The sequence below is a fragment of the Epinephelus fuscoguttatus genome, linkage group LG13 (assembly GCF_011397635.1).
Source record: "Epinephelus fuscoguttatus linkage group LG13, E.fuscoguttatus.final_Chr_v1".
Classification (NCBI taxonomy): Eukaryota; Metazoa; Chordata; class Actinopteri; order Perciformes; family Serranidae; genus Epinephelus; species Epinephelus fuscoguttatus.
The window spans coordinates 17,565,446-17,592,094 of NC_064764.1; the positions used below are offsets into that span (position 1 = coordinate 17,565,446).

Consider the following 26,649-nt stretch of genomic DNA (forward strand, 5'->3'; position numbering starts at 1 on the left):
GTCACAGTGGAGAAAGGCTAGTTTTAAGAAATCTTTCTAGCTTAGCTACAGGTTCTGTCAAGATGGCAGCAGAGAAAGTTTATAATAAAAACAAATGTAAGAGAAATAAGGGAAATTCAGTAAATGAGCTTTGCATCCAGCCTCTCTCTGTTCTTTTACTTGTATTAATGTTTCTTAAGCAATACTCATTTCTGTGATTTGTCACTGAACAGTTCTCATATGTGGAAAAACAACAGTCTTAAAGAGAAGCTGGGGCTCAATAAGCTGGCAGCAATTTCTGAAATGTCTAATGTTACTGACCCAACTTTTTTAACAGCCCAAACCAAATCGAGGAAAAAAAACAACACACACACACACACACACACACACACACGAAAACAACAACAACATCAACAAAAAAAGAAAACAGTTTTACTTTTAGTTTTATGTGACGCACACAAAATGTATGGTCACAATGTAATTTTGGGTTGTTTATTTATGTCATTTATGTGAGAAGAGTACTTTATATGCACCATAATGGTCAAATATTGTTGCTTGTGGAACCTACAAGGCTTCCTTACAATATACACTGCAAGTATCAGTGCTGCCAGCAGGGGGCAGTTACTTCGTTGTTGGACTCTCTTCTGAGTGGACTTCTGTTTCCTCGTTCATTCTGCTGAGCGAGGCTGAACTGCACAGAAACAACGCCGACTGTCTCATGTTTTCTCCTGTTTATTCAGGTTTGTGAGGTGTCAACAACTTGTGTGATAGCATGTGCATGTTGCTGAACGCTTGATGTGCAGGTTGGACTGGTTTTACGAGGAGTGCAATGTGTATTTATGTGCTTTTTCTGTAAGTAGAGAAATGTAGTTTTTTTTCTCAAGATGGCGCCAGCTGTTAACTTTCTCTGTCGATACCAATGTAAGTTTGGTCTAGTTTTGGCTCCAGTACAATACATACAGTTATGTGAATATTATCTGTTTGACTGTTAAGGGTGTTATGTTACTATTTTCATGTGTATGACATAATCAAAGTGTTGTTAAGAGAAGCTAACTTTGCCAGCCAGCAGCGCATGCATTTTTGCTAACTGATACATTAGCAGTATTTTTTTTTATTTGATTTCACACTGACAGAGGTTAGAGAAAAACTGTATTTGAGTGTTTTCTTTCGTAGCTCAGTGAAGGGACTGAATGTTAGTTTGTTGAGGCAGCAGTATGCTGATTTAACTGAGGATTGTTGTACTCTTGGATGGTTAAAGAAAGGTGTGTATTATCTGGAAAGAGATAAGAGATATAAATGTTCATTGAAATTGTATGATTACATTACTTTTATGTTTTTGATATTGTGGATCTTTGGGTGGAATAACAGTACAAACTGGAAAACATACAGAAAGAGTTATGCTGAGATTAATCTGTCATATTTGTAAATAAAACATTATGCTGAGCGAGGCTGAACTGCACAGAAACAACGCCGACTGTCTCATGTTTTCTCCTGTTTATTCAGGGTTTTTTTTTTATCCGTATACAGTCTCTCACCTGAGACTTGTAACATTTACATTGAGATGCATCAGCTTTTATCGCTTGTGTTTCTCTCCCTGGCCCATAGTTTTCAAACTTGGACAATCATACACATAACTTGAGGCACCTGAATACTAATATATGTTTACAGTTCAGGGTTTCAAGTCAACAGTCAGTCAGTCAGTCAGTCAGTCATTAAAATTAGGGTTCTGCTATATAATGGCCACCTACAGAGAAAATGCCTTTGGTGTCACTGGGGTTTTCTTAGAAGCGGAACTGCCATTTGCCACTAGGAAAACTGGTGGCAAGACTAACCTGCTGTGCTGTATCTTACTTTACCCATAGTTGAGATGAACTGCTATTGGTTGGCTGAGCAAATTTGCTGTCAAAGTTCACCAAAATTCACCCTCAGGTAACCATTCCACACGGACCTAATTCAGGATTGTAGAGACTGCATTCAGATCATGTAGTGCTCTGAATGCCGTTGTGGCCGTGATCTGTAAATCTACAGGTGTGTGTGTGTGTGTGTGTGTGTGTGTGAGCGTGCGCTGGTGCAACCTGTATATGAGGACATTTCACGGGTATTCACACTTCCTTATGAGGACACCACTGACTTGAGGGGACAGTGCCCATGTCCAGTACAATATAACTGTTATTTTGTGTGTATGTGTGTGTGTGTGTGTGTGTGTGTGTGTGTGTGTCAGCATACAAATAATTGAGCACCTGTTCTGCACCCATGCTTCTTGGCTGATCCATGGTCTGATCACTTACTGTAGAGGCCATCTGAAATACTGGCAGTAACGCTATCAGGCTGCACTTATTGTGTCTGCACTGTAAGAAACCAGATTCACTGAGAATAAGGCACGATTTATTACGGGGTTGTCTACATGTTTCCTAGTATGATGCTTTGCGTGCGTGTTTGTGTATATGCATTCCTGAGGAGATAGTAGTCTCCAGAGGCAGACAGCCTGTGAAGAGAATCCAATATGCTGTTCCATAATGAAAGCTCTCAAGGGGGATCGCAACACTGCTTAGTGGGCTTTGTACAGTCCATTCAATCAGAGGCTGCCAACATGCTGGGATTTAGAGGCAGCCGCCCTCACCACTGGCTCTCTGAGAAAAAGAGATAGCGATGCCAAAACAGTGGGAGCAAGACAAAACAACTTTTAGAGCTTTGGCATTACACTCTTCTGTCATTTTGAATCATAACATTGCAGTATGATTGCATCAGGTGATAGGATGTGATTGTCTGAAACTGCTGCACAACCGTCCGCTCTGGAGAAACATCCACAGCACGTATTGTCTGTGTTGAAGGTTGTACAGCTTAGTTGCTGTGACAATTGGTTCAGTAACCTGGGATTAGACAGCAGAAAACAGTGTGTACATCACACCAAATGGCGTTCTGTGGGAAAAAATACTTCTTACTGGAGCAAGCAGAACTGCAGCGCTGCCTCACAGCCAATTCTCAAACCAGTGTTTTTGGAAGTGTTTATATCAGCACATATTAAAATAGCTGCACATGGAAACATGTAGACAGTCATAGGGTTTTGCTGTGCTGTCGAGGTGTTGTGGTAAAGATTGATGCACTGTCAAATGCAGCCTTCACTTTTATTTGCAGAGAAGCGTCAGTCAATCGATTCACCTAAAGACATTTAAGCTCATTTACATTCAGCTGTGCCGATCATCCCTCATATCAGGTAAAAATCTATACACTTTGTCAAGGGGGGTTGGCGTGTGAGAGTGAGAGGAGAGGCAGTGACAGATTGTTTCGATCACACTCTATTACCATCTTAAGGCAAGTGATTTGACTTTGCACGGGGCAAAGGCTCTGAGATGCCGATCTCATTATTGGATTTCCTATGATAATGCCATAAAATGTCATCAGCTGGAAAAGAGACGCATCTATCATGCACGAGCAAGTGTCAGAAGTAATGACACTTTATTATTGGTGCTCCTGTGTGATTTTCCTGCAAGTGTACAAGTTTGTGTGTGTGAGAGAGAGAGTAGCTTTTAATGTGAAAAGGATTGGCTGAAGAATGGTGATAGGAGTGGAGCTACTGTACTGTCTGCCTCCTTTGCTCTTTCTAACCTAAAGGCATAATCTGCTGAACGGTGAGAGATGTCTGCAGCCGGGCCTCATCTGGGCAGAATGAAGATGTCATACTGTGACTACAGGCTACACAACACTCCCACGTGTCTGGCTGAACTACTCAAGAACTGGCTGACATTTGAAGTATGGAGGTGTAAAGGGCCCTCAAAACTATGAGGGCTGAATTGGAAGTATTACTGGATCACATCTAGAGAGGGATAAAGACAGATGGCCACTCTGAAGCCAACCACTCTGAAAGAAACATTGAATGATTTATGGGCACTCTAAATTTCTCACTTCTACTAGTACTGCTAAACTACAAACAAATTTGAGTGGACATTTTGTTAAAAATGATGAGTACATTCTTATAATTGGGATGACACTGAAAAGTTATAACTGCTAATGGAAGGATCCCCATTGGATTTCCACACTGGTCATATCAGGGTATATGCACAGGGGGCACACCCCAATAAGATCCTGTGGGATCTAGTGTTAATTAAGAGCCAAATCAACAAGGGTTTTAAATTCCACTGGAGTCCCATTGGGATATTGGGGTGTGCCCAGTTTGGGTCCCCTAAATGTAATTGCTTTGCGGTGCCCCAAGCAAAATTACTTAATCTTAAATTCAAATAGTTCATCATCATGATTATGATTGATGATCATTAAATATTTTGGTGTCCCCTCCAGCACCTGATGTCCTACGCACATTTAGTGATGCAAGTGTGTGTAGTGGCGGTGCTGGGTGTGCCCAGTGGAGTGCAAACTGCCCCTTTACTATACTCCACCGTCGGATGTAAAATGGCCAGTCATAGTGTAGCATTGGCCAGCTTCAACGCAGGTCCAACGCCTGTGCTCCATAGACTCTCATGCAACTGTGTCAAATTTTCTTCACTTTCAGACTGGTTTTTGGGATACTAATGTTTAAACACTTTGCCCGGGGCGCGTGTAATAGTGATACTCATTATCCAGAGAGGTTGGAGGGCATATATGTTAAACATCACATGTTACTATAGCCCTTTTTAGAAAGGAATTGTGCAAATTTGCAGGAAAGCCCAATCAGTCTTCTTTCAGCATTGGTAGTATAAATACGGGGAGTGCAGCAAAATGCCACCTACCTACTTTTGTTTATACAGAATGCGCCTTTTTTGGGGCAATGGTGGGCGTGAGCGAGTAACAAAACATGTAGCTCAGTGTGTGACGTAAACAGTGACATGGGAGGGAAGCCACAGCTGGTCAGTCCTTCGGCGATTCTTTCATAAGTCGGCCCGTTCTTCACCATTCCCATCATCTGATGGTTAATGACTTCTTTGTTTGCGAGGGCAAGGAGAGCGTGCAATTCCTTGTCTCCCCAGTTCCTCATCTTTACTGTGTCTGTCAGGTTTGTGTTTCCCTCTTGCTACTAGCTACTTGCTAATTCCTGCTATCAGCTGTTTCCTGTTTATCCACCGCCAGTGGGTCGCACGTGCGGCGTCATCAACAGCTCCTCCCACAAGTCTTCAACAGCCCCTCCTGTTGCGGAAGGCCGCCTCGGTCTGTTTAAGTATACCTTCAGTAGCAAGTGTAGCATAGAAGTGCTAATTCTGCAAATGTTGGGCCGTTTTGCCGGCAAGCTGCGAGCGTTTAGACACAGAGCCGGATTGGTGAGTTGATCCGAGGTGCCCAATTTTCCACCTCGTAGGGTAGTCATATTCGCAGGACCCTTTTAGTTTAATTTATACACGTGGAGTTTTTGCTGTATGTGAAAAAAGACCCACCCTCTTTTACAGGAACAGTGTTGCTTCCACAGCCACTGGTTGCTCCTTAATTTTCTTCTTTGTCAATTGCCAGGTGATGTGGTGGTTCACACTTAAATATGCAGGCTTAAACCATTTTTTTTTCTTACCTGTTTCTGCTGCCAGGTCAGTATGACATCAAGAATACATCCAAACACATATTGTAGACCCTTCTGTCTGCTTCTCTCTGAAATTGCTTTTTCATTCTTCCAAAAATTAGATAACATTTTCAGGGAGTGCACTTAGTGACAGTGGGCCCCATGCCAGCTCTGACAGCTTGACGGACAATCATGAAGGAACTGGGCTTTGCAAAGAGTCAAATAGGGTCCAAATGATCTAGCTGATGTAGTTTTACCAATATATAATAACACAACACTTGAAAATGAGCACAATCCAACTTTAAATATTGACTGATCTTTATTCATATTGAATTAAAAATATAGTTTTGACAGATTCATGTAACAAAACAGAGGGAATACGTATTTAAATGTCCTAGCTTGGGAAATGTGTCAATTAACCAGTGAAGAGAAACGTTTAAAACTGGTAATATGTGACAAGAGATGGTCTATAAAACTTAGTTCTCAATCATTCAGATGAGTTGATACAAAGCAATGAAATTTATGATCGTTTTTAGGATAGAATATTCTTTCTTTCAAAGTCTGATGTACTTTTAAACAAACACATGGACTTTTGAGAAGCTTGCCAAACAGACCACTTCACCAAATGTATATGTAAATGCTGGATGTTGTAAATGACAAGATTGCAACCAAAATCATCTGTGGAAATGCCCATACACTTTCTGATGGTAAGTGTTCAGCAGGCAAATGTAAGTAATCCAGAGTTGAAACTGGTTCTAACTGCACCTTTTTGAAAACATAATTGCTGTATTGTTCTTCAGTAAAGTCTACATCGTTACAGAAAACAGCACAAAACCTTTAGTTCCTACATAAACAAGACACATTGTCAATGAGTCTTCTATAATTAAAGTATCAATTACGAAGGACAGTATATTCAAACTGTCAAATTGTGCATCCATGACATTTTCCTACAGTCCTGTTCTCCCTGATAGGTTTAGACTGTAAATTAAACAAACCATTCAGCTTCAGATTTCGAGCATCAGCAACACTTGACATCAGGATTGTGATGCACTGCTTGATCATGAGCCACAAAGAAAATAGTTAATGATTTTGGTGCCAGTCAGAACATCAGATATTAGTTACGGTGACAAATGGGCCAAACTCTCTGAAAGTCCTGTTTAGATCCCGTGAAATGGAAATATTAACTTCCTGTTAAACTGTGACTTCTGGAAAAAAACGGACATTTCAAGTCCTAATGAAGCCAAAAATGTTAACCTCACAAGCAAATATCAGTAATTTAAACGATCAGTCCAGCCCATGCAAACTGTCCTCCATCATGTCTCTCAAACACCATTAAATCACTCTGGGGGCTGTAACATGATATTGCTACACCATTCAATCAGTATTGCCCCAAATGGATGAAGAGCTAATTATCATTTAAAGTAAACAATGACTGAGCTCAGTGCAAATGGAAATCAAACTATTCAAGGAAATATAGTATAGGTCCTTAAAACACAGGGTGTAAAGTGACAATGGCGGATTAATAACATTGGTTAGGAAAAGACGGCGAGAAAAGGGGATGAAATATTGAATATTCATTAGTATTGCAACAGCATTTTAAGAGTGTACAAAATCTTAAAAAAAATCTCAAGAGGTGGATAATACTGAGAGAAGGATGGAGGGTAGTGGAGGTATAATACACCCAGTAAAAAAACAAAAGAAAGAAAAAATTCACTCCTACAAAGTGAGCAAGAGCAGAGGTCGAAACACAAAGTCCACCAAGTTGTGCTGAGAACACAATCACACAATCACAGGGGAAATGATGGGGCGGGGGTGACAAGAGACCCTGCAAGCGTTTTTAAAATCAGAGTTCACTCTTCAAATTACATTTACAGAATATATATATATACTGTATATATATTTATATACATACAGAAAAGATATTCCCCAAAGAAAAAAAGGTACAGCATACCACTAGAAATGCAATGATGCAAGGAGAAATAAAATCAAACAAACCAAAAATGTCTTCAGCTGGAAAAAGAAGCATCATTGTCCTATTTACAGATGCACCTGGCCACCTTTTACCTACCTATAAAAATACTATCCTCTTTTTATTCTTTTTTTAATTATTTTTTTTAACAATGGTAAAACTGTCGAGTGACCCATTATCTGAATGTCTTTGTCATTTGGTTAAAAGACAATAATTAATTCCATTTTTTTTACCCTCAGTTCAATACATTGTAAACTGTGCTTACTCAACCACTGTCATCTACCTCACTTTTCATGGCATGGTAGAATATACGAATATGAATCAGTGTAAAATCATTGTATGACAGCCATACACAGTTTGATTCTATTACAATGGTAGAACATGTGTTTGTCAGCTGCTTTATGGTTTCCCTTTAAAAAATGTTTATTAATTTTTCGGATGATGCATTAGTAATTAAAAGTTAAGTTCTCTGAAATGTAATGTGTGTTTGTCCAATACAGTAAGACCACTTAGACCACAGGTGGATTGATATTACTAATGCTGTGAGAAAATGTCCTCATGATATGAATAATCAAAACATACAAAAGTGAAATAGAGCAAACTCTATAAATACAGTTGCTGTGTCCCAGTTGGGGGGCTGGACCCTCCTTAGTCCACATTTCTGGGCCGAACAAGGTCCAACAAGGGCTGTCCCATTTCAAAGGTCCCACAAAATGTGACTAAAAAAATGAAGCCTGTCTGTGTTTTGGTGGACACGAATGGGTTATCATTTGCAGCCCTCACTATACCACAAACAATTGTGCACCAGCCAGTTTTTAACTGTGAGTAAGTGAGTGATCAGGCAATCCTCGCCAACTTGTAAAGCTTGTAAAATACATATTTACCAGATATTAATCATATCACATCAACTAAACCAATGAAAAAAGCCAGTGCAAGCAAGCTTGCATCTATAATAATGGAAGCTATGTATGAACTCCTCTGTTTGTCCTTGTTTACAGCCTGGATGTTAATCACACAAAATTAGAAGTGGAAGATACAAGAATAGTTGCACCCCTAACCTGGCCTAACTTGCCACTCTTGTGTTGAGGTAAAATACCAAAATCATACTGTTAAGTCTGGTATCTTGAAACCTGTCCCAGATAACCGTTGGTATTTAGATGTCAAAGGTATGGTGGCTGACAAGGGCAAACACACTAAAGTGGCCCAAAACATTTTCATTATGTGAAATGTGCTGTAGCTTCAGAAACAGTCTCTATATACAGACTCTACATTCAGTGAACGTAAAGTCTGTAGGCAAACCCTGGAGATCTTGCCTCTGGAAGAAGAGTGGAAAAGCCCTGGTTTCCGGTTGTAGGCTGTTTGTAGTCCGCGTGATATTGACCAATCACGTTTGAGCCGGCTGCAGCTGTTGCCAGGTTAAACGGTCCATGTGGTGAACTAACGAGGCGGAACATAACTGGCGTCACTGCAAACTCTGAATCCATTGCAATGGTTCAGCATATTTTCTTATATATAAACGGAAGTCAGAAACGGAAATTCGCCTCCTCTGCCCAAATCAAACCGGAATGCCAAAAAATTGGAGGTCTGCCCCCAGAGGCTGTATCGCCATCTGCTGGAAGTCAGACGCCGAATACAGCCGATGGGTTCCAAGAATGCTTCAGAAACAATGCAAATTCAAAAACACATGCAAAGACAAACCCCAAAACAATATGACACTGGAAATGTGCTGCAAAAATCCAAAAATAAATACATCAGTAGCAAAGACACTTCAAATACAGAAACTATGCAGAGTAAAAAACACAAAAACTGCTGCATATCCAACCTGGTCTCCCTCCAAGATTGTCAAAATCTGGTGCTTGGGCGTCAGACATTGACAAAAAAAGCCGTCCCTTAACGTCGGCATGATACGTGGCTGGTTGCCGTTATAGTTTAATGCCGCTTGGTAGTGTCAGAGAAACGCAGCAGGGCTTGGACAAAAGTTAGGGCGGCGAAACTCTGAGTAGGGTCGGTGCGAGTGGTTTGGATCCAACACACCTTCACTTTCACCCGGGAGAGCGGTGTTCGTGTCCTGTAAGATTCAAAATCTAAACCCTGTTTGTTTTTTCCCTAAATCTAACCACATGCTTTTGTTGCCAAAACCCAATCATGTGCATTAGCTGTTGGAGGGGAAAAAAAAAGTCAATTTGCGTTTATTTTGAAAAAGACTGTATGTAAACTGTAAATTTCCAGTGAAAATGGAAGTGTATTTTATAAGAAGACAATGCATTTAAAAGGCAGAACTTGACACGGCGTCCTTGAAAATCAACAACCAGCGAACCCAGGGTACCTTTCATATAGTATCTGGACGTGCAAGGTCCATGACCAAACGTCTATATGTGACGAGGTCAGAGTGAGAATGTGTTTGCATATCCAGTCAACGCAACTGAAATTTCCAAGGCCACTAGGGAGAGCTCTTTCGTAAATGTAAAAACGAATATGAATCTTGTTATGTCTTCTCCTTACTCTACTTATCTTCCTGCTTTGAAAAACAAACACATTGTTGTCAAAATCAAAACAAAAAATCAAGCTGTCCCACTTAGAGCTCCACCTAGAGGCCTGAAAGTGTTTTTCTGTTGTATCTGTGTTCGGGCTTTGTGCGCTTCTGACTTTGTATTCTTTCTGCATTTGCAGCATGTTTGCTGTTACTGTCTTTCCTGCTTCACGTTTGTTTAATTTGCTTTCACATTTCTGTTGTTGTATTGTTTTGAATTTTTGTATGTGTTTATGAATTGGCATTGTTTCTTCAGCCGCAGCATGTTTATGTTTTGGCCCATTATAGTGCGTTTGCCCTTGTTAGCCACCGTACCTCTGACCTCTAAGGGCAACTGCTTGGTGAGAAACTTGGGAAAGCTACATAAGTTGATGAGGAGCACCTGAACACAACATTAGTTTTGGTCTTTGTTAAAGCAGCTGTGCGGAACTTTTCGTTTTCGTTGATTATAGCACCCCTTTGATTGAAGCGGTATGACACCCACAGCCTGGTGTCGTAAAATTCCGACTGCAGCCGGCAATTACCGCATGCATTTGTTTTGGAGAGCGAGAGGATTAACTAACGTCAGGTCAGTCCAAGTAATTAGTGGAAACAGCAAAATTACTCAGTAAATTCTCCTGTTGTGTTTCTGTTCTGATCTAATCTAAGCTGTTGTGTATTTTGAGCTACTAAGGCTACTGTAGTAGTGTGAGCCTCAAGTTATTCTGGGTAATGTAGTAACCGTTGTTGTGCTACTGGAAACAATGAGAAGCAGCCGTGTACGTTCGGTGTAAGGAGGAATAAACAGTTAACAAGTAATCTGCTGAGTCCGCATTATTATGTGAAAAGAATACTCCGACGATTTGCCCTTTCTCTGTCTTTTTCATATTGAGACAGCGGTTAGCATGGCACTTGTAGAGAGTCAGTACATCTTGCGCGGAGGGATACACCGGTGAGCAACAGCTGCAGCTGGCTCTGGGACAGGTACGCTAGGTCACTCGGTAAAAGCAAACAAAGAAACGACACGGACGATATTACTCACCCAACTGAAAGCTGTCCATCAGCTCCTGCAGGCCTGGGGTGTTTTTTCCAGTTCATCTTAGGAACATGAAAAAAAGTTTCAATCACGCCAGGATTAGTGATTCACTCCTTGTGATGCACTCTCTGCGGCGGTTTTCCTCCTGATGATATATCTCCCCAACGATGGTAGCACCGAGGGAGCGGAGGATTCAGCCTCTCTTCTCGCCTGCTCAGCATCCAACACATGGGAATTCCTCATCTGTGTACTCCGACTCAAACAGGTATGGCTCTGGGTCTGTGTCCGCTACAAGAAACTCTTCAAAATCGCGTTCAAAGTCGTCCATTGCAGCTACTAAAATCCGGAGATATTGCTAGGCTAAATAAACAGCTGAGTTTTGTTTACAAGATACGTCTGTGCCTGCTCACTGGTGTATCCCTCCGCGGATCACAGCGCAGGACGTACTGACCCCCTATAAGCGCCATGCTAAACGCTGAGACCCAGCCACTGGACGTACAGACACAAAAAAGATATCGATCATGTTGTCTCAATATGAAAATGATAGAGAAAGGGCATAAGTCCCAAATCGTCGGAGTATTCGTTTATGTGAAGATACACAGTGAAGACATAACATAATTCTAACACAGCAAAGCTGTTACCTGCGGCCTTCGCTTGCAAAGCTAACGCTACTAACATTAGGTCAGTCCAAGTAATTAGTGGAAACATGCTAACATGCTAACGTTACACACAAATTGGTAGTAAAGTAAGACCTGTTCATAAATGTTCTGGTGTAGTTCTGAATTTCTTATAAACTGAGGACAACTGCCTGCTGTATATTTGTGTTCATGGTCACAGTCACAGACAATTTTAGATGATGCTCCTTCGTTATCCGCCATGACATCAAAAGTACAACCAAGTCCTCATAGATACGTCTCTGGTAAAACTGTTAGGTGTTATGTGTTCAGCAATGCCCACTGCGTACTGCTTACTCGAAGAACACTGTAAACACGGCTTCTTCTTCTGTGGTTTAATCGCTGCGGGCTGCTGCGGGCGAGCAGAATCATTTCCGCCTCGGGTGCCGTATTGTGGTTTGCTGACTTCTGCTGTGTGTCTGACCCGAGTGAGGCTATGCTAAATAGCCATATAGAGAAAGGCTTTTTTTTGTCGCTGTTGGGTTCAAATAAATGTGCGGATCTTCAAGGGGGGGTGATACGAACTAGAGACAGTTTTATTAATGGTAAAAAGTTTCGCACAGCTGCTTTAATCTACTCCTTTTTGGCAACAATATGCAGGTTCAGCCTGGACTTCACCTCCTCTTAAGGGCAAACATACAGCCCCTGAGTTGGGACATAGCTAGTATTTGCTTCAATGTTGAGTTGAGAACATGATGGACATAAGATGCAAACTGCATATATTTTAAAAAAATGCCACAATGACACCCTGAAGAACAAAATCAAGAGTAAAAAACACAATTTACAATACTCATGATAATGTGTTTAAAACACATTAAACCCCAAGTAGATGCACAAAATAAATATACTTGTTACTATAAGGCCGGTTTACTGGTAGAGCAGTCAGTATTGAGAGGGAGTTATTGTGTGACTCCTTTAAATAACTACTGTACCTATGAGGCTCACCTTGACACAGAACATAATAACTTTTCACATGAAACTATGACTCATGTTAACATTTGACCACAATCACTGTTCCCTTCCAGATTGTTTTAGTCTTTGTTTGTATTCACTCCGCACATAGCTGCTTTTCGGTTTTTGCTGCTCCGGCTGCAGAACAGTGTTTGCTACATACAATTCTACAGTCACCTCTGAGGAGAAAGAAAGAATGGCAATCTACTCTGGTCTCCTCTGCCAGTTACAGTGCACTTGCACCTTCTCCCCTGCTAGCTTTTGTAACATTGATGCAGTGGTCGGGTAACATTTCTGGAATGCTAATACCTTGGTTTTAACCCCGCTGCAGGATTACAACCTATTGCCTGTCGTTCAGGGTTTCTCAGCTGGTGCACTGGGCGAGATGTTGGGTAACATGATTTCCCCACAGAACAACAAGGGAAAGTGGATGAATTAGCATTCAAAAAGCTAAAAGCCCCTTGCGATGCTCGCTGGCTGAGAGTGCCAGCAGGTTTTCTCCTCCAGAAGATTGGCTTTATTTTTCCATAGAGATCCATTACGAAGCCTTTGGGCGACTCTCCACTGCTGTCATTGCACTTAAACACACGGCCATACAGTAGTCTACAAGCACTACAACTAATGCCTTATGGGTGACGGTAAAAATAGACTTACGTAACTGACTTTGAACTCTAAAAACATAGAGAGGACACTTCCACACTTTTACACAAAGAAAGTGTACATAACTGTAAGCTTAGACTCTGCAGAAATCAGCAGGACAATGAAGATTTCAGAAAACGTGACAAGAGATCTAACACAGCTAAATTAGATTAGCAACAGAGCAATGTCAATGATAGCAAACACAGTGCCGACTTAAAAATCCTGTAAAATTCACATTTCTGTTGAGTTGCACATTTTCAGCAGTGCGTCTACTGTGTTTTCATGGCACTAATCTGTCTTCCATTATACTTTTATTTCAACAGGTTTGACGTCCCTTTATGATGTGGCACCTTGTGCCTCAGCTGGAGCTCAACTGGATGATTATTGTTCCCCATAAAACCTGAGAGGGGGAGAAAACACTGTGCCAGGGCGGCATCTGTGTTTTGGAGAGTAAATCATCAACACTGCTTGTCTGAACCTTCCCTCTGCCTGGTATTTTCAATGTAGAGGCACAAGGTTGTGTAACAGTGGTTGTGTATTGGTATGTCAGTGGTGAGACATGCACAGGCATTAGTCGGTCTCCGAATTCATGATATTATCGCTCAGGGTGAGCAATATAGATAAAATATCAAATCAGGTTATGTATAGATTACCATTATTATTACAAGTATCACTATATATCATGATACTGCACATTTACTGCAAATTCAATCGAGACACTGTTTGTAGATGTAAATTTGTTTTTGGTTAAAGGGGCACTCCACTAATTTTACACATGAAGTTCAGTTGACCCATCGTGAGTTTTACTACTCAGCCTGTGAATATAAACAGCTCTTTGATGTTTACCGTAGCTCTGAAGCTGTCCAAAGTCTAAGAAAATAAACCTGGTGATGTCACCCATGGTGCCATCAGGGTCTGCTTGGGCTTGAAACTTTTTAACAGAAAGCCTGCGTTACAAACGAGTGGTATGGGGTTTAGGAGGTAGAAAGTCATATGAACTGTGATGCACTGTGTTTGATTTAGTTGCATTATGGGAATTGTAGGACCTTGAGTTTAGTCAATACTAAACCCTGAGTCCAAGTGTACGGACAGTCTTGTGAGCCACATTGGATCGTATTGTAACTTTACTTCAGAAACCACCGGCAAAAGCGTAGAGGGTGAGACTAATGCACCTAGCCATGCTACAGCTGCCGCTGAATTAGCAGCTACAGGCTAACGCAATCAAGAGGACCCGAAAATATTCAGAGAATTATCTCAAGTGCGACTCAATTTATATGTTAAAGGGGGTCCCTACTCTTTTCGCTAAGGGGTCATTGGTCTAGAAAACCCTGAAGACCCCAAACTAATTCACAGAAGATGTTGTGCTAATGATAATTACAGTGCAAACATGCCCATAAAAATTTGCAGCTGGGTGAAATTTGCCCTTTTGCAATTGATTGCAATCATCCATGTGTCAAAGGTAGAGCAAAGAGTAAAAGAAAATCACCAGCTATAGGTCCTGACTGATGAAATGCAGATGCATTCCTCAAAACTTCAGACATGAAATTTAAACATGACAGAGAGAAACCTTATTTGGGATTTAATGCCCCAATCTGTCAGTGCGCTTCAGTCACCCCAGCATCTCTCAACATGCTAATTATTTTACTGTAACGATGTGTGGCTATTAGCATTGATCTCTGTAAACTGGACTGTTTTTGCAATGAGGCTCATTTGCATAGAAAGGTACCAATTTGTGCCAAACATATGCATACTGACTAATTTATTCACATGCAAATAGCACAGGAGCAGCAAGATGCAATTTGCTTGGCAGTGCAGTTAGGGGTGCATTTCACTCTTTGTGGGTGCTCTGAGAACTACACTGTTTTTTGTCTTATTTGTGCAGATTTAACGGCCGCAAAAGCCACGCAGTCCTTTTGTGAATTTGCCTGTCAGACTCAGGATATCTTGGCCTTTGCACGTTCAGTTGTGACCATTCCTTTTTCTTATTTGTCTCTTGTGAGTCCAACTGCATGTGGGTGCAATGCTAATTAGCTGGAGTACCCCTTTAATCCAGTCAATTAAATACCTGTCAAGTATCAAAGTGTTTCATCACGTTGATGCAAAAGTCATGTTATCAAATTATAAAGTAAGAGGTAATGATATAAATGATTATGGACACAAATTTTTATCCCCTGACGTTGTACACCGTTTTATATTGCCCAACCCCACCTATAACTATTATATTAGAGTGGGGATGCTTCCTTGTTAGTAAAATGCATGATGAAACAGATAACATGAGTCCTCAGTATCTCACTGTAAATTACAGTTGCAATATGATAAAAAAAAAAAAAAAATTGCCGCTTAGAGCGAGTATAACAGCAAAGTCATTTGGCTGTGTCAGAGCATTAAGTGCTATTAAATTATCAACCCCAGCCTAAATTAGGCTTCAAAGTCATTTGACGACAGATGCTCGTGGTCTCCATCAGAGTTTACTGTGGCATCTGGCAGTATTGTATGAGTACAGAAAGCTAGCCATCAGTGGATTCAGTGATAACCTATAATGTCTCACCAGTAATGTCAAATACCGATAGAAAAGAAAGTGTCCTGTTTTCTCATAGTGCTCCATGGTAAAAATGTGGAGGAGGCCTCCTTAGACAGTTCTGACAGTCTCTCCTACTGTTCCACCTTAAGAGACAGTGAGGCCCTGTAGTCGTGACTACCTGGTCAAACTAAATTTTCTGTTTTAATGACATACAATAGTATGAACACAGAGAGCTGCAAAAGAAAAAAACAACAACAAAAAAAACTTTTATCCCCGTCTTTTGATGCACTTCCAGACACAGCTCGGTCCACAGAGCCCTTTTCCAGGATTGTATCTGTCTGGTAATGACACATAATTGGCTTATTTACAGCTCTGCAGGGTTAGCCTCTTTGCCAAAACCACAGTGCTCTTTCGTGGCTCGGTGTCTGTGCTGTTTACGTAGGTGTAAGACAAAGTGACAAAGTAAATAAATCCCTGATGCTTAAAAAGACAAAAAAAATACCTCAACAAAAAACAAAAATTATGCTCTGATCCAAATTCAAATCGTATATTTTCCCCACATGTTCAATTTATATGCGCCATCATCACGCGTCTTTACCTGTTAAAACATCTGTCCATTCTCAAGCACCAGTTCCATTGAAACATTACTCCTTGAACTGCAGTTACCATTGTTATGTCAGTCACATCGCTGCTTACCATGATCCTATGAAGGTAGTATTGGAATGAATGATTTCCTGGCTCTCCGGACTGGATTGTTGTGGATGAAGGTGGAACAAGAGGGACGTGGGGAGTTAAGGGTCGTCTTCTGAGCGATCAACCTTTTAAATCCCACCCTAGCCATGCCGATAATCTGTCGAATGCTTTCCACCAGGTGCTGGGTGATATCACAGCTTTCCATAAAACTGCGGTGACATTTACTTTCCCGGTGACCCTTTGTCTGCACTGCAACACTGACTGCCATTATCGGAACACTCTGTCTTCCAGCACAAGGTCAATTGAGCTTCTCCTCCAGAATATATTTCAAGTGGTGGCAAGCTTATCTGTCAGTGTGCATGAATTTACTTGTGAATTAATGTATAGATATTATTGGTGTGTCACGGCTGCAGGCATGTTAACATGTTTTAGGTATGATATGAGCTGCGTGTGATAAATGTTTGAATTCCATTACTGGTGCACCAACATGTAAAAGTCAAAGAAGCGTGTGGACAGGCATGCAAGCCACATCTGGGCTCTTCGGCATGACTGCAGGTTTGCTGGTGAGTCACGACACAACTCCATGTGCATGTGTCATTTGATAGATCGCACAACAGCAATAGCACTGTGTGCATACTGCGATGTGTGCATCTATCTGAGTGGAAAATGTGCTAAAAAGACATGGTAATTAATGCGTGTGTAAAGAAAAACATGTAAGGTCATGGCGATAATCCTCTCTTTGGACTAACCTCAGTTTATTTCTCCTTTTTCTCTGATTAAACATCTCATTTCTTTCAATGTGTTGTTTTTGTGCCTCTGTGATAATTAAGATGGCAGGACAGTGTGCTCCAGAATAGAACCAACCTTGAAGAGATGTGTCTACTTCCTTTCATGGCCGAGGGTGGAGCAAAAAAGATGGTTTGAATGTCAAGTGAGGCTGTCAGTGACTGTTATTGTAGTCCTGTCGAGAAAAGACAGAACCTTAGACTAAAAGACTTGCAATCAGACATAACAGAGAGACGTGTTCAGGAAGGGTGCAAGGAGAACCCAGGTTGAGAAGTACTGCATGGAAACAAGAGGACAGTTCAACGTCCATCTATCTCCACCGCTATCCCTCTATTCATCCCTCCATTGTGCTACAGGTGGGTCACTACACTACAGTGTTCCTCTGTCTGTATGGAGGGGGTGGCAACACATTGCCAGCTTTCATAGCAGCCTCGGACAAGTACTCCTGGTTTTCAGCGACAGCAGGGCGAATGCGTCCATTCTGCCGGTAGAAGAAGCGTGTGCTGCAGTCCTGCAGGTACTCAGGGTTGTGCAGTGAGGACTTCGGGGGTAGACTGTGCTGCCAGTATTCAGGATTGTCAAAAGTGGCCTTCTTGCCTTTCTTATCAAACATGATGGTGCTGCTGGTGATGCCTGAGTGCAGAGCGTGTCCTGAATGCCCCGGATGCAGGGTGTGTGATGGATAAGATGGGTGGGGGAGGTGGCCAGGGGGTACCACATATCCAGAGGATGAGACCGTGTGGCTCGATGTTGATGGGTTGACTGTCTGCGATACTGATTGGGCAGCAGAAGACCCCGGGCCAGAGATGCCAGAGATGGAGACTGCGCCGGCCAATCCGTTCTTATCCCCAGGGTTGAGGAAGGTATTCAGGTACAGTGGCTCGTTGATATACTCATCGTCCCCGTGGGTGGACTGGCCCTTGGGCGCAGCAGCAGCTCCAGCCATGTGCAGGGTGTGGCAACTTGCTCCATCAATCACTGCGTGGGCGTCACCATTCCTACGACGTGCAGCGAATGGGTTTTCCTCTACTGGATTGAGATAGTCTGGAAATAAAAAGGAAATAGTAAGATTAGCTAAGATCTTTTCATCTCATTGAAGCTGCAGCTATTGTAGCCACTAAGAAGTCTGGATCAGTGGCCTTTGGGTTAGCATATCATATATCAGAGTGCAATTAGCCCTTCTGCAGTCCCTCCCTTTTTTTTGCTATTTACTCCAATAACAGTTGATCAAGCTTCAGCAGAACCTTTCATCTTTACCCTGTCCTGCTATGTGCTAGGTTTGTCTATGTTGAAAAAAAAAAACACATTTGAAGATAGTTAGATGTGGCATCATCATACTTATATTTACAATTTATATAGTCACATCTTAAGAGTGCTAATGTCAGCAAATGCTAGCTAACTGGCTAGCTAATGTATAGCTCCATCATCAAAAGGAGTTAGCCTCATGTCAGATTACTTCTGTGGTAACACTGAAGAGTTTTGAAAAAGGACAGATAGGTTGGTTGCTGACACATTTTTTACAATGACATGAATTATCATTAGCTGGGAAAGAGCAAAGCTAATGTTCTTTTGTTTATGTCTATAATGCTGCAGGCTGCCCCAAATTAACTTTTTGTATTTTCTGAAAATACATGATATTATCATGAATATATCCTCCCATTGCTTACTGCAGTCCTGGCTTTTGGCTTTTGGGGCTATAATGTTATTGCCGAGCACCCAGAAATGATGTAATCCATAATGCGGAACCCTGCTAAACAGAACCAGTGTTGCCATGCCTTTTTTGGGCAAGATATTTAACTCAGTGCTATTACCCTCAAGCCAAACATCTGCTACCTTGATGGACAGAGTCAATAGTTCTCAAAACTGTGAAATTACCTGAGCTGTTCTTGTCTCTCATGGCAGTCATGTAGCCATCCTGGTCCTTGTCTCCTTTTGCGCCTCGTTCCGCTAAGAGACCAGTGGGGTCAGCACTGTAACGCTGTCCACTACTGTCCTCCCCTCCACCTTGGAAAGCAAAAAGACAGGAAGTGGGAAAGAAATTTAGAAAATGGCACTTTACAAACCATGTCTCCATAAAAAGATGACCCTGCATACAGATGTGTGGTATTTAGGATGTCACTGTTTTATTGTAAGTCATTCTTCGTCAGTAAAGAAGCATTGTGCATTTTCAATGTGGTCCACTCTTGTGTTATCTTTTTTGTCCTGTAACTAAACTCTCTGGGCTATTCATGTCAAGCGCTCTGTATCTTTATGGGGATTTGGGGTTTTTAGTCACCTGAGATGCATTTTATTTTCACTTTTTTCTATTGACAATAGATAGATCATTATCAGTGCTTGAATAGAGTATAACACACTCATAGCGTATCACTATTTTCCAAATAATGCAGAGTAGGAGATACACATTTTTTCTTATACAGCTCACTCAAAGCTTGGTTTATTCTTTTCCCATCCAAACAAATCTACAAAGGTGGCAAAGATGGGCCCCACAAATCTTGCACTGGAGCTCAATAAAAGTAGAAGCACCCATTGCTGCTGCTTCTCTCCAGTTGCCTGAGAGAGAGGTGTAATATGTGGCTCAGTTTTGCCAGACAGCTGCTAGATACGAACTTAGCCTTTTGTGCTCACCTCCCAAATCCTCTACCGATGAGTCATCCATTGCCAAAGTACAATACCAATGAGGAAACAGCAGTTATGTTCAGGTAAAGAAGTTTGAAGATGAAGTATGTATAGTTTTTTTTAAAGCCATTTCTTAATTGGAATCATTAGTGTATTGTTAAATATAATGTTACTGTGATAGAAGATTTTGGCCGTATATCGATCAACCCTGTAAGACTATAAGAAGAAATCTCAACATACACACTTTTGCCAAATGTCTAAAATGCACATTTATACTCTAAACTGTCCATTAAATGTATGGAAAGACATTTTTAACAGCTAATTTAACTGATGTCTTAGTTTTACAGACCCTGTTACTGCAATATCCATCAATCTCACAATGTCTTCGGCTCACCTGCTCTCTCTCTCTCTCTTACACACACACACACACACACACACACACACACACATGCTCAGTGAAGTGATTGCTATTCCCCTCAGTTTCTTCAGCTTTTGGAAAAACTTTGCTCTACCTTGTCCTGCAGCGAGAGCCGAGCCAGGCCCGAGGGTACTTGACCTTGGGGAGGCCTGCTTCCTCAGGGTTCCATTGCACCGAGGGTCATCCTGGTTGCCACGGCCAAATCCACCAGCAATCTGGCTCCCTGAGGACAGGTCCTGTGGTGGGAGGCAGCCTCCAGACACAGGTGGAACAGACACCACTTTGGGAAGAGTGGCCAGCATGTCCTCCATGCTAAAACTGGGGTCCTGGTAGCCATACTGGTTCTGCGCAGAGGATGAGGAGGATGAGGGTTAAGTGAGGACAGAGGAGCATCAATGTCAGACACAGTTATAAGAATATAATTTCACCAAGACAAAGCAAACCCTGAGACAAATACAATAGGGGGAGTTATGGCAAAACTTTTATTGCTCTTCTATACGATATTGAAGCTCATCTTATTTTTCAAGTGTGGGAATAAATCGTGTGTTTTCCAGTCTTTGGTCTTTGAGCTACTTCTGGAAGCAGGAGATTTGATTTATTAGTGAAGTATGAAATATATAAAAGAAAAACACACAATATACAACAATAAACTACGCACTTAGTGAGTAGCATACAAAAACAGTGTGAGTTATGAAACGTATTTGTGCATGAAGTCCAAAAAAATGGGCAAGTTCTTTGTACCATTGTTCATCTGTAATATTTAAATGTGACAGGCAGGGGAGACAAACAGCAGTGCCAAACAATGATATGGCAGCATGACTGCCAAGGACAATTTAATTAAAAGGATTTTAATTAAAAGGCTCCATGCAGCAAAGTCTTAAAGTAGCCATATCAGCCCTGCCCTGCTGTGTGCATTTGTGTCTACACACTCATAACAAAAAAGGGTCTTTTTTAAAACCTCACTGGGTGCTTTATTCTGATTTATCTTTTTTCCCAGGAATCCGGCAAGAAGTTTGTTTTCTGCTTCACATTCCCTCGCTTACTTCACTTTGCATGGTCTCTGAGCAGTCTGTAATGATACTAATGAGAAAGAAAATCTGTTTTTTTCCATGTTGCACTTATTTTTCCTTAAACACAAGAGTTTTCTGGTCTGTAAATTAAGGTGGGGGTTCAAATCTTAGCATTTGTACTCGTTTATTTATCAAGTCCCTTAATTATTTGTGACTCTTGGCATTCAGTACACCACAAGAAAGTGGTGCCTCAGGCCTGTATTAAGAGAAATGCGGATTATTTTTAGTTTATGGAGTGTTTTTGGCACTAAAATTATAACATTTGATAAAATATCAGCACAGAGTATCAGAACATTACAGCTTCAAAGCAAAATCTGACTAATAGCACATCCTGGTCAAACCCATAGTGTTATGCTACTTGATGCAATAGTATGAAAATAAAGCAATAAAGACCTAAAAATATGAATACATTTGAAGGGACTTTGTTGCGTTTGATTTTCTGTGGTTAACTGCATCATTGTCTATCCATCACCCTTGGATTCTTCCTTTCTCATGTAGTGGTCTGTACTTAAAGCCTGGAGGTATTAAATCGGAGCTCCAGAACTCATGCTGTGTTTTCATTCCCCTGTAACTACATCTTCTAAATCACCCTCTATCAGTCCTCATTTACACCTCCTCCTACACCCTCCTCTCTTGTCTCAGATTTCTAACAGGAAATACCGTCGCTAGCCTCAACACAAAAGTACAATTTCTTGAAATAATGTTTGAGGTTATTAAAGTGAACCGTCAAGGTCGCAGTCACATTATTTTTTCAACGTCGTGGCCATGGAGCCCATCATGGACTAAATTATTCCATTGTGGAAACAGAGTGAATTGGGGGAAGGTAAAGCATCACACCTGAATATTTAGGTGAGTCAAGTAAATTGTCCCATTCAAATGATTCTCTGTGAAAAACAGAGGGAGCTTGTGGTGATGGGTATGTGTTTTGGTCATGAATAAACCTCCAATTCTTTGAAATTCTAAACTAAACATGAGGATGCATATTAATAATGACTGTTAAGTATGGTGAAAACAATATGTGTGTCTGTGAGAGAGAGTGAATAAAGGAAACGCTCTTTGAGCCATGCTAGTACAGATTATATTTATTTGCAAATACTGCATTTTGTTGGCTACAATAATTGAGCTCATTACAATCATCGACATAATTTATGTGGATGAATGTAACTTTGGAAAATTAATCACATTAATTCATTATCAGCCCCAATAAGAAAGCCCAAAAACAGTGGCGGATAACTTTACAAATATGCAAATAAATAATGTGTCATCGCCTGAGATGCACCAAGCAGAGCTGGAAAAGGAGTCATGTCTCTCATTGGCATTCGGCAGGCGTTTTTATCCTGACACAAACACAGGGGGATATTGGAATACAAAATGGCTGAGTTGCCTGGCTGTGTGACTGGTTTTGTGATAGATTTAAGTCCAAAGATAGACGGTGAACATTTGAACAGTTGAACAGTTGAAGAACTGAGAGAATCTGGCTGTAAACCCCAATTTTGAAGAAGGCAATTACCATAGTGTCACAATGGAGAAAGACCAAGGAAAACAGAGGAAGAAAGGAGGGAGATGAGAGTGGAGCCGAGAAAGCTGTGTGAGTTCTGTTTTAAGATCTCAATCTTTTGTGCTTAAACAGGAAAATCCTGCAGCACACGCTGAGAAAATTCATTCCACCATCACTTTAGACACCATCTAAATGATCTGAATGACTACTTTGACTTTATAGCTTCTCCTCTTCCATCATGGTTTAATGCCAGTCACCCTGCTGCTACACTCAAAAAGAAATGGGGGAAAGGAAAATTCCATAAGAAATGAAAAGACAGGAAACTTAATTCTAATTTATTCTAAAAGGAAAAACATGCCAAGAACCAAGTCAAATATTAGATAATGCAAGGACTTCACTTTCTGTAAGGATTGAAACTTCTGAGCAGCCTTTGTGCAAAATAAGAGAAATATGTCTGTTTGTGTTATTACAGGCAGAATGGTTTGATTATACATTTCATTATGATGAGATAAGTTAAGAAATATATCAGCAAACTTTCAGCAGCGCTACTTGGAGTTTGAGTAATAGAAGTTGATAACAGATCAGGCGATCCGATCAAAGCTGATCGGAGCAGATCCATGGACAAGAGGAACAGTTGCGACAGAGGCTAGTGAAAGCAAACTTTTAGAACCAGTGCAATGAACCTTTAAGTTTTACTGTCACAACGCGTTCTGCTGCTCTGCTTGTGCCCAGAGTGCACTCTGCACTTGGAGAGTGTGTTCCAGTGTACAACAAAATGATATAAATATAAGTCCTGCTCCAAAAGTAGAAAACCCTTATGTAGCGCCAGATGCTGATATTGTTCTAGGGTGCCACAAAGAAATGAAAGTGTGGGAAACCCTGTGATGGCATTAGGCCCATTTCCACTGAAGAAGTTCCTGGTACTATTTGGGGGACAGGAACTACTACAGGAACGTCCTTTTGCTCAGCCCACTCAACCGCCATGTCTCCACTGAGAGAGCGGAGTAGGAGGAAGGTTCCTGTAAAGTTACTGGGCTCTGTATGCGACGTAATCGTTGCGTGACCATTTTGACTGGGGTCACGTAGTGGCGTAGGGACTCTGTTAGCTGTTAGCCGATAGCAGTGTCTATAATAACTCACTAAACTCACAAAGTGGCCTGTGGAAAAAAAAAAAATTCTAGCGGATGTCTTAGTTACAACATGATTGAGCTAACTGGAGTAGTTTCATGTCGTTTCCGACAACGGGAGGCTTTTAAGAGATGACGTCCTGATGTTAGCTTTGCTGCTGCTGTTAGCTGTCCCTGTCAGCTGATGCTTTCTAGACATCGTGATTTCCCAAACCTGAATAAATACCACACATAGCAACACAAAACTGCTTTGCTAGCTCAATCATGTTGTAACTAAGATATCCGCCAGAAAAAATATGTTTTTCACGGACCGGTTATTGAGTTTGTTTACATGGCGGTGGAAGCTATATGAACAAGCTAACCCTCATCTGCTGAGTTTTAAAAATGCCGGCTATTTTGTTGCTTTCTGTTGACGTCACTTTCCGCCTTGAGTATATCCAATCAGCACGAAGTAACCCCCAAGCCCCAGCCAGGAGTTTTTCGGGGCCGTTCTGAGTACCTACTCCGAGGCAGGGACTTGTTTAGCCCCTGTAAAAGTTCCGGAACTCTGTCCTTCGGGGGTGGTTCCTGCGATGGAGACACGCACCAACGGCCCCGGCCCCGGCCCTGTAAATTTACCCCGAAGTTCCTGCGGTGGAAACGGGCCTATTTATGTATTAGGGCCAGGACACATGCCGCATCTCTGACCACCTGAAAAACGCAAGGTTAGGCACAGGGTGCTACTCTTGTGCCTACTCTGTGCCAACTTTCAAGGGCGTGGATGTAGATTGCATCTAAGGTCTCTAAGTGGCAATCACCAGCACCGTAACATAGCCTACATATCAATGACCCTGAGTTCTGACCTGATATTCTTCTAGGCATTGTTTTGTATTGTGTATAAGGCCTAAAATGTTGCCCATGGACTTGGAACGGTAGTAAAAGCTCTTGTAACCCTGCACTAACATGATCAACTTCTTCTCCAAATTTACCACAGACTGATATTCACGAAGAAAAAGAAGTTATTAACTTGCTGTAAGTGGTCGTTCCTAGTCAGATGGCATGCGGCTACATTCCAAAAGTTGAACTATCTCCGGGTGCAACAGTCGCACCCTGAAAAACAAGCGCCTGCAAACACTTGTGTGCCCACTGGTGTTAGCATTGAAAACAATGGATCTGAGCGCAGCATGTATCCCAGCACTAAGGCATAGCTCACTCTTGTTGGTCAAAATTTCACTCAGCCCATGTGTTAGAAGCAATGCTATCGCACTATAGAGGGTAGGCACCATGTTGGCATAAAAAAGCTGATTCAAGGTCCTGAAAAACTAGGCTTGTCTAGTTTGTTAAAAGAGAATAAAGAGTTACTTACAGTAGTATTTTACAGCTCTTTATGGCTGGGTCTTTTCAGTGAATGCTTTTATTTAGACAGGATCTTCTGAGGTTCGGGAACACAAATCATTAAAGCAATTTAACATATCACCTATGTTGCAAAACTAAGCCAAAGAAGTCCTTGAAGCAAGAAACAGAGATGAACTTTTACAAACTTTAACAATGCAAACAATGCAGTATCTGTGAATTGACACATTAAAACCTATCACCACCAGACCATGAATATCTAGTTCAAGTGTAAGAAGTAAGTCAAAGATATGGCTGTTCGCCTTTGGAAGGGATTTTCTACTGGCCAGTATGATCCTCCCGATCATACTGGCTGATCACAGCAAGCAAAACCTGTTACATATGGACACCTGCCTGCTGTTTTACAATGAACTTAGGGTGCTTTCAGACCTAAGCTGTGTCTCAAATCGTGTACTTCTGTACTTACACTTACTATTTTGACACTTACTATTTTGAGTGCATAAGTGCGTTCACACTGAGAAGTATGGAAAAATGCAGTGCACCATGAGTACCCGGATAGCGCTCTCAAAACGGTCAAAAACTATGGACACTTCTTGCCCTCAATGGTCACCATCTTGGCTACGTAGTGGAAGGGGAGGGACCACTTTTCAAACTGGAAATAGCAGCTGAGGACTGCGCGACCATGAACATCGCTGCATTGTACAAATACATGTGTTTTTTGCACTAAGCATCACTATACTGTTGTTGGGTATTAGCCAGCAGTGTGTTTATTGGGCTAATTTAGCAGTCTGTAATGATTTGGTACCGCGAACAATAACGCAAATGCTAATGCTAGTTTGCTCACTAGCTAATTTGTGGCAGTCATTTCCGGTGAGTGCACAACAGCCATGTTTGTTTTGAGACAACACTACCTTGTCAAAATTTGCGCACTACACCAATGAGTACATAGTACACACAGTATACTACATAGAAGTATACGATTTGAGACACACAACTAGAGTTGTCTTGCTTTCCTCCGAATCAGGGACTAATTTTGTTTCAAAGCTGCGTAATTGCCCAGAGTTGGTTTGTGTTCTCACAGCAGCATTTACAAGCGGACCAGATAAAATGCTAGCACGAGAAAGCTGCACTTGATTGGTCGGAATTTCCATGTGGTAAAAAAATCCAGGAAGTAAACAAAGCGTTGAAGAACAGTACACTTGCAAGATAAATGCAATACTTTCTAATGTCACAATGGAGGGACAACTACACAGGTTGATTTTAGCACTGGTCATCGCGTACTATATTGCTTGCATTGTTCATTTTGGGTAAACCATGTTTTGATGCATTGGATGGTTGAATGTGCATATTAAGGC

General features: G+C 41.4%; 1 protein-coding gene across 2 annotated transcripts in view; it reads right to left on the reverse strand.

Annotated features, from left to right (window-relative positions):
- Positions 1-5,771: 5,771 nt before the first annotated feature.
- Positions 5,772-26,649, reverse strand: part of LOC125900168 (receptor tyrosine-protein kinase erbB-4-like) — a 479,428-nt gene continuing 458,550 nt past the window's right edge. For both annotated transcript variants that reach the window (XM_049595048.1, XM_049595047.1), the window contains exons 26-28: positions 20,362-20,611; positions 19,109-19,237; positions 5,772-18,277 (exon numbers count right to left, since the gene is read on the reverse strand). In XM_049595048.1, the coding sequence (XP_049451005.1) occupies positions 17,598-18,277; positions 19,109-19,237; positions 20,362-20,611 (1,059 nt within the window). In that variant the 3' untranslated portion in view covers positions 5,772-17,597. The remainder of the gene's footprint in view (positions 18,278-19,108; positions 19,238-20,361; positions 20,612-26,649) is intronic.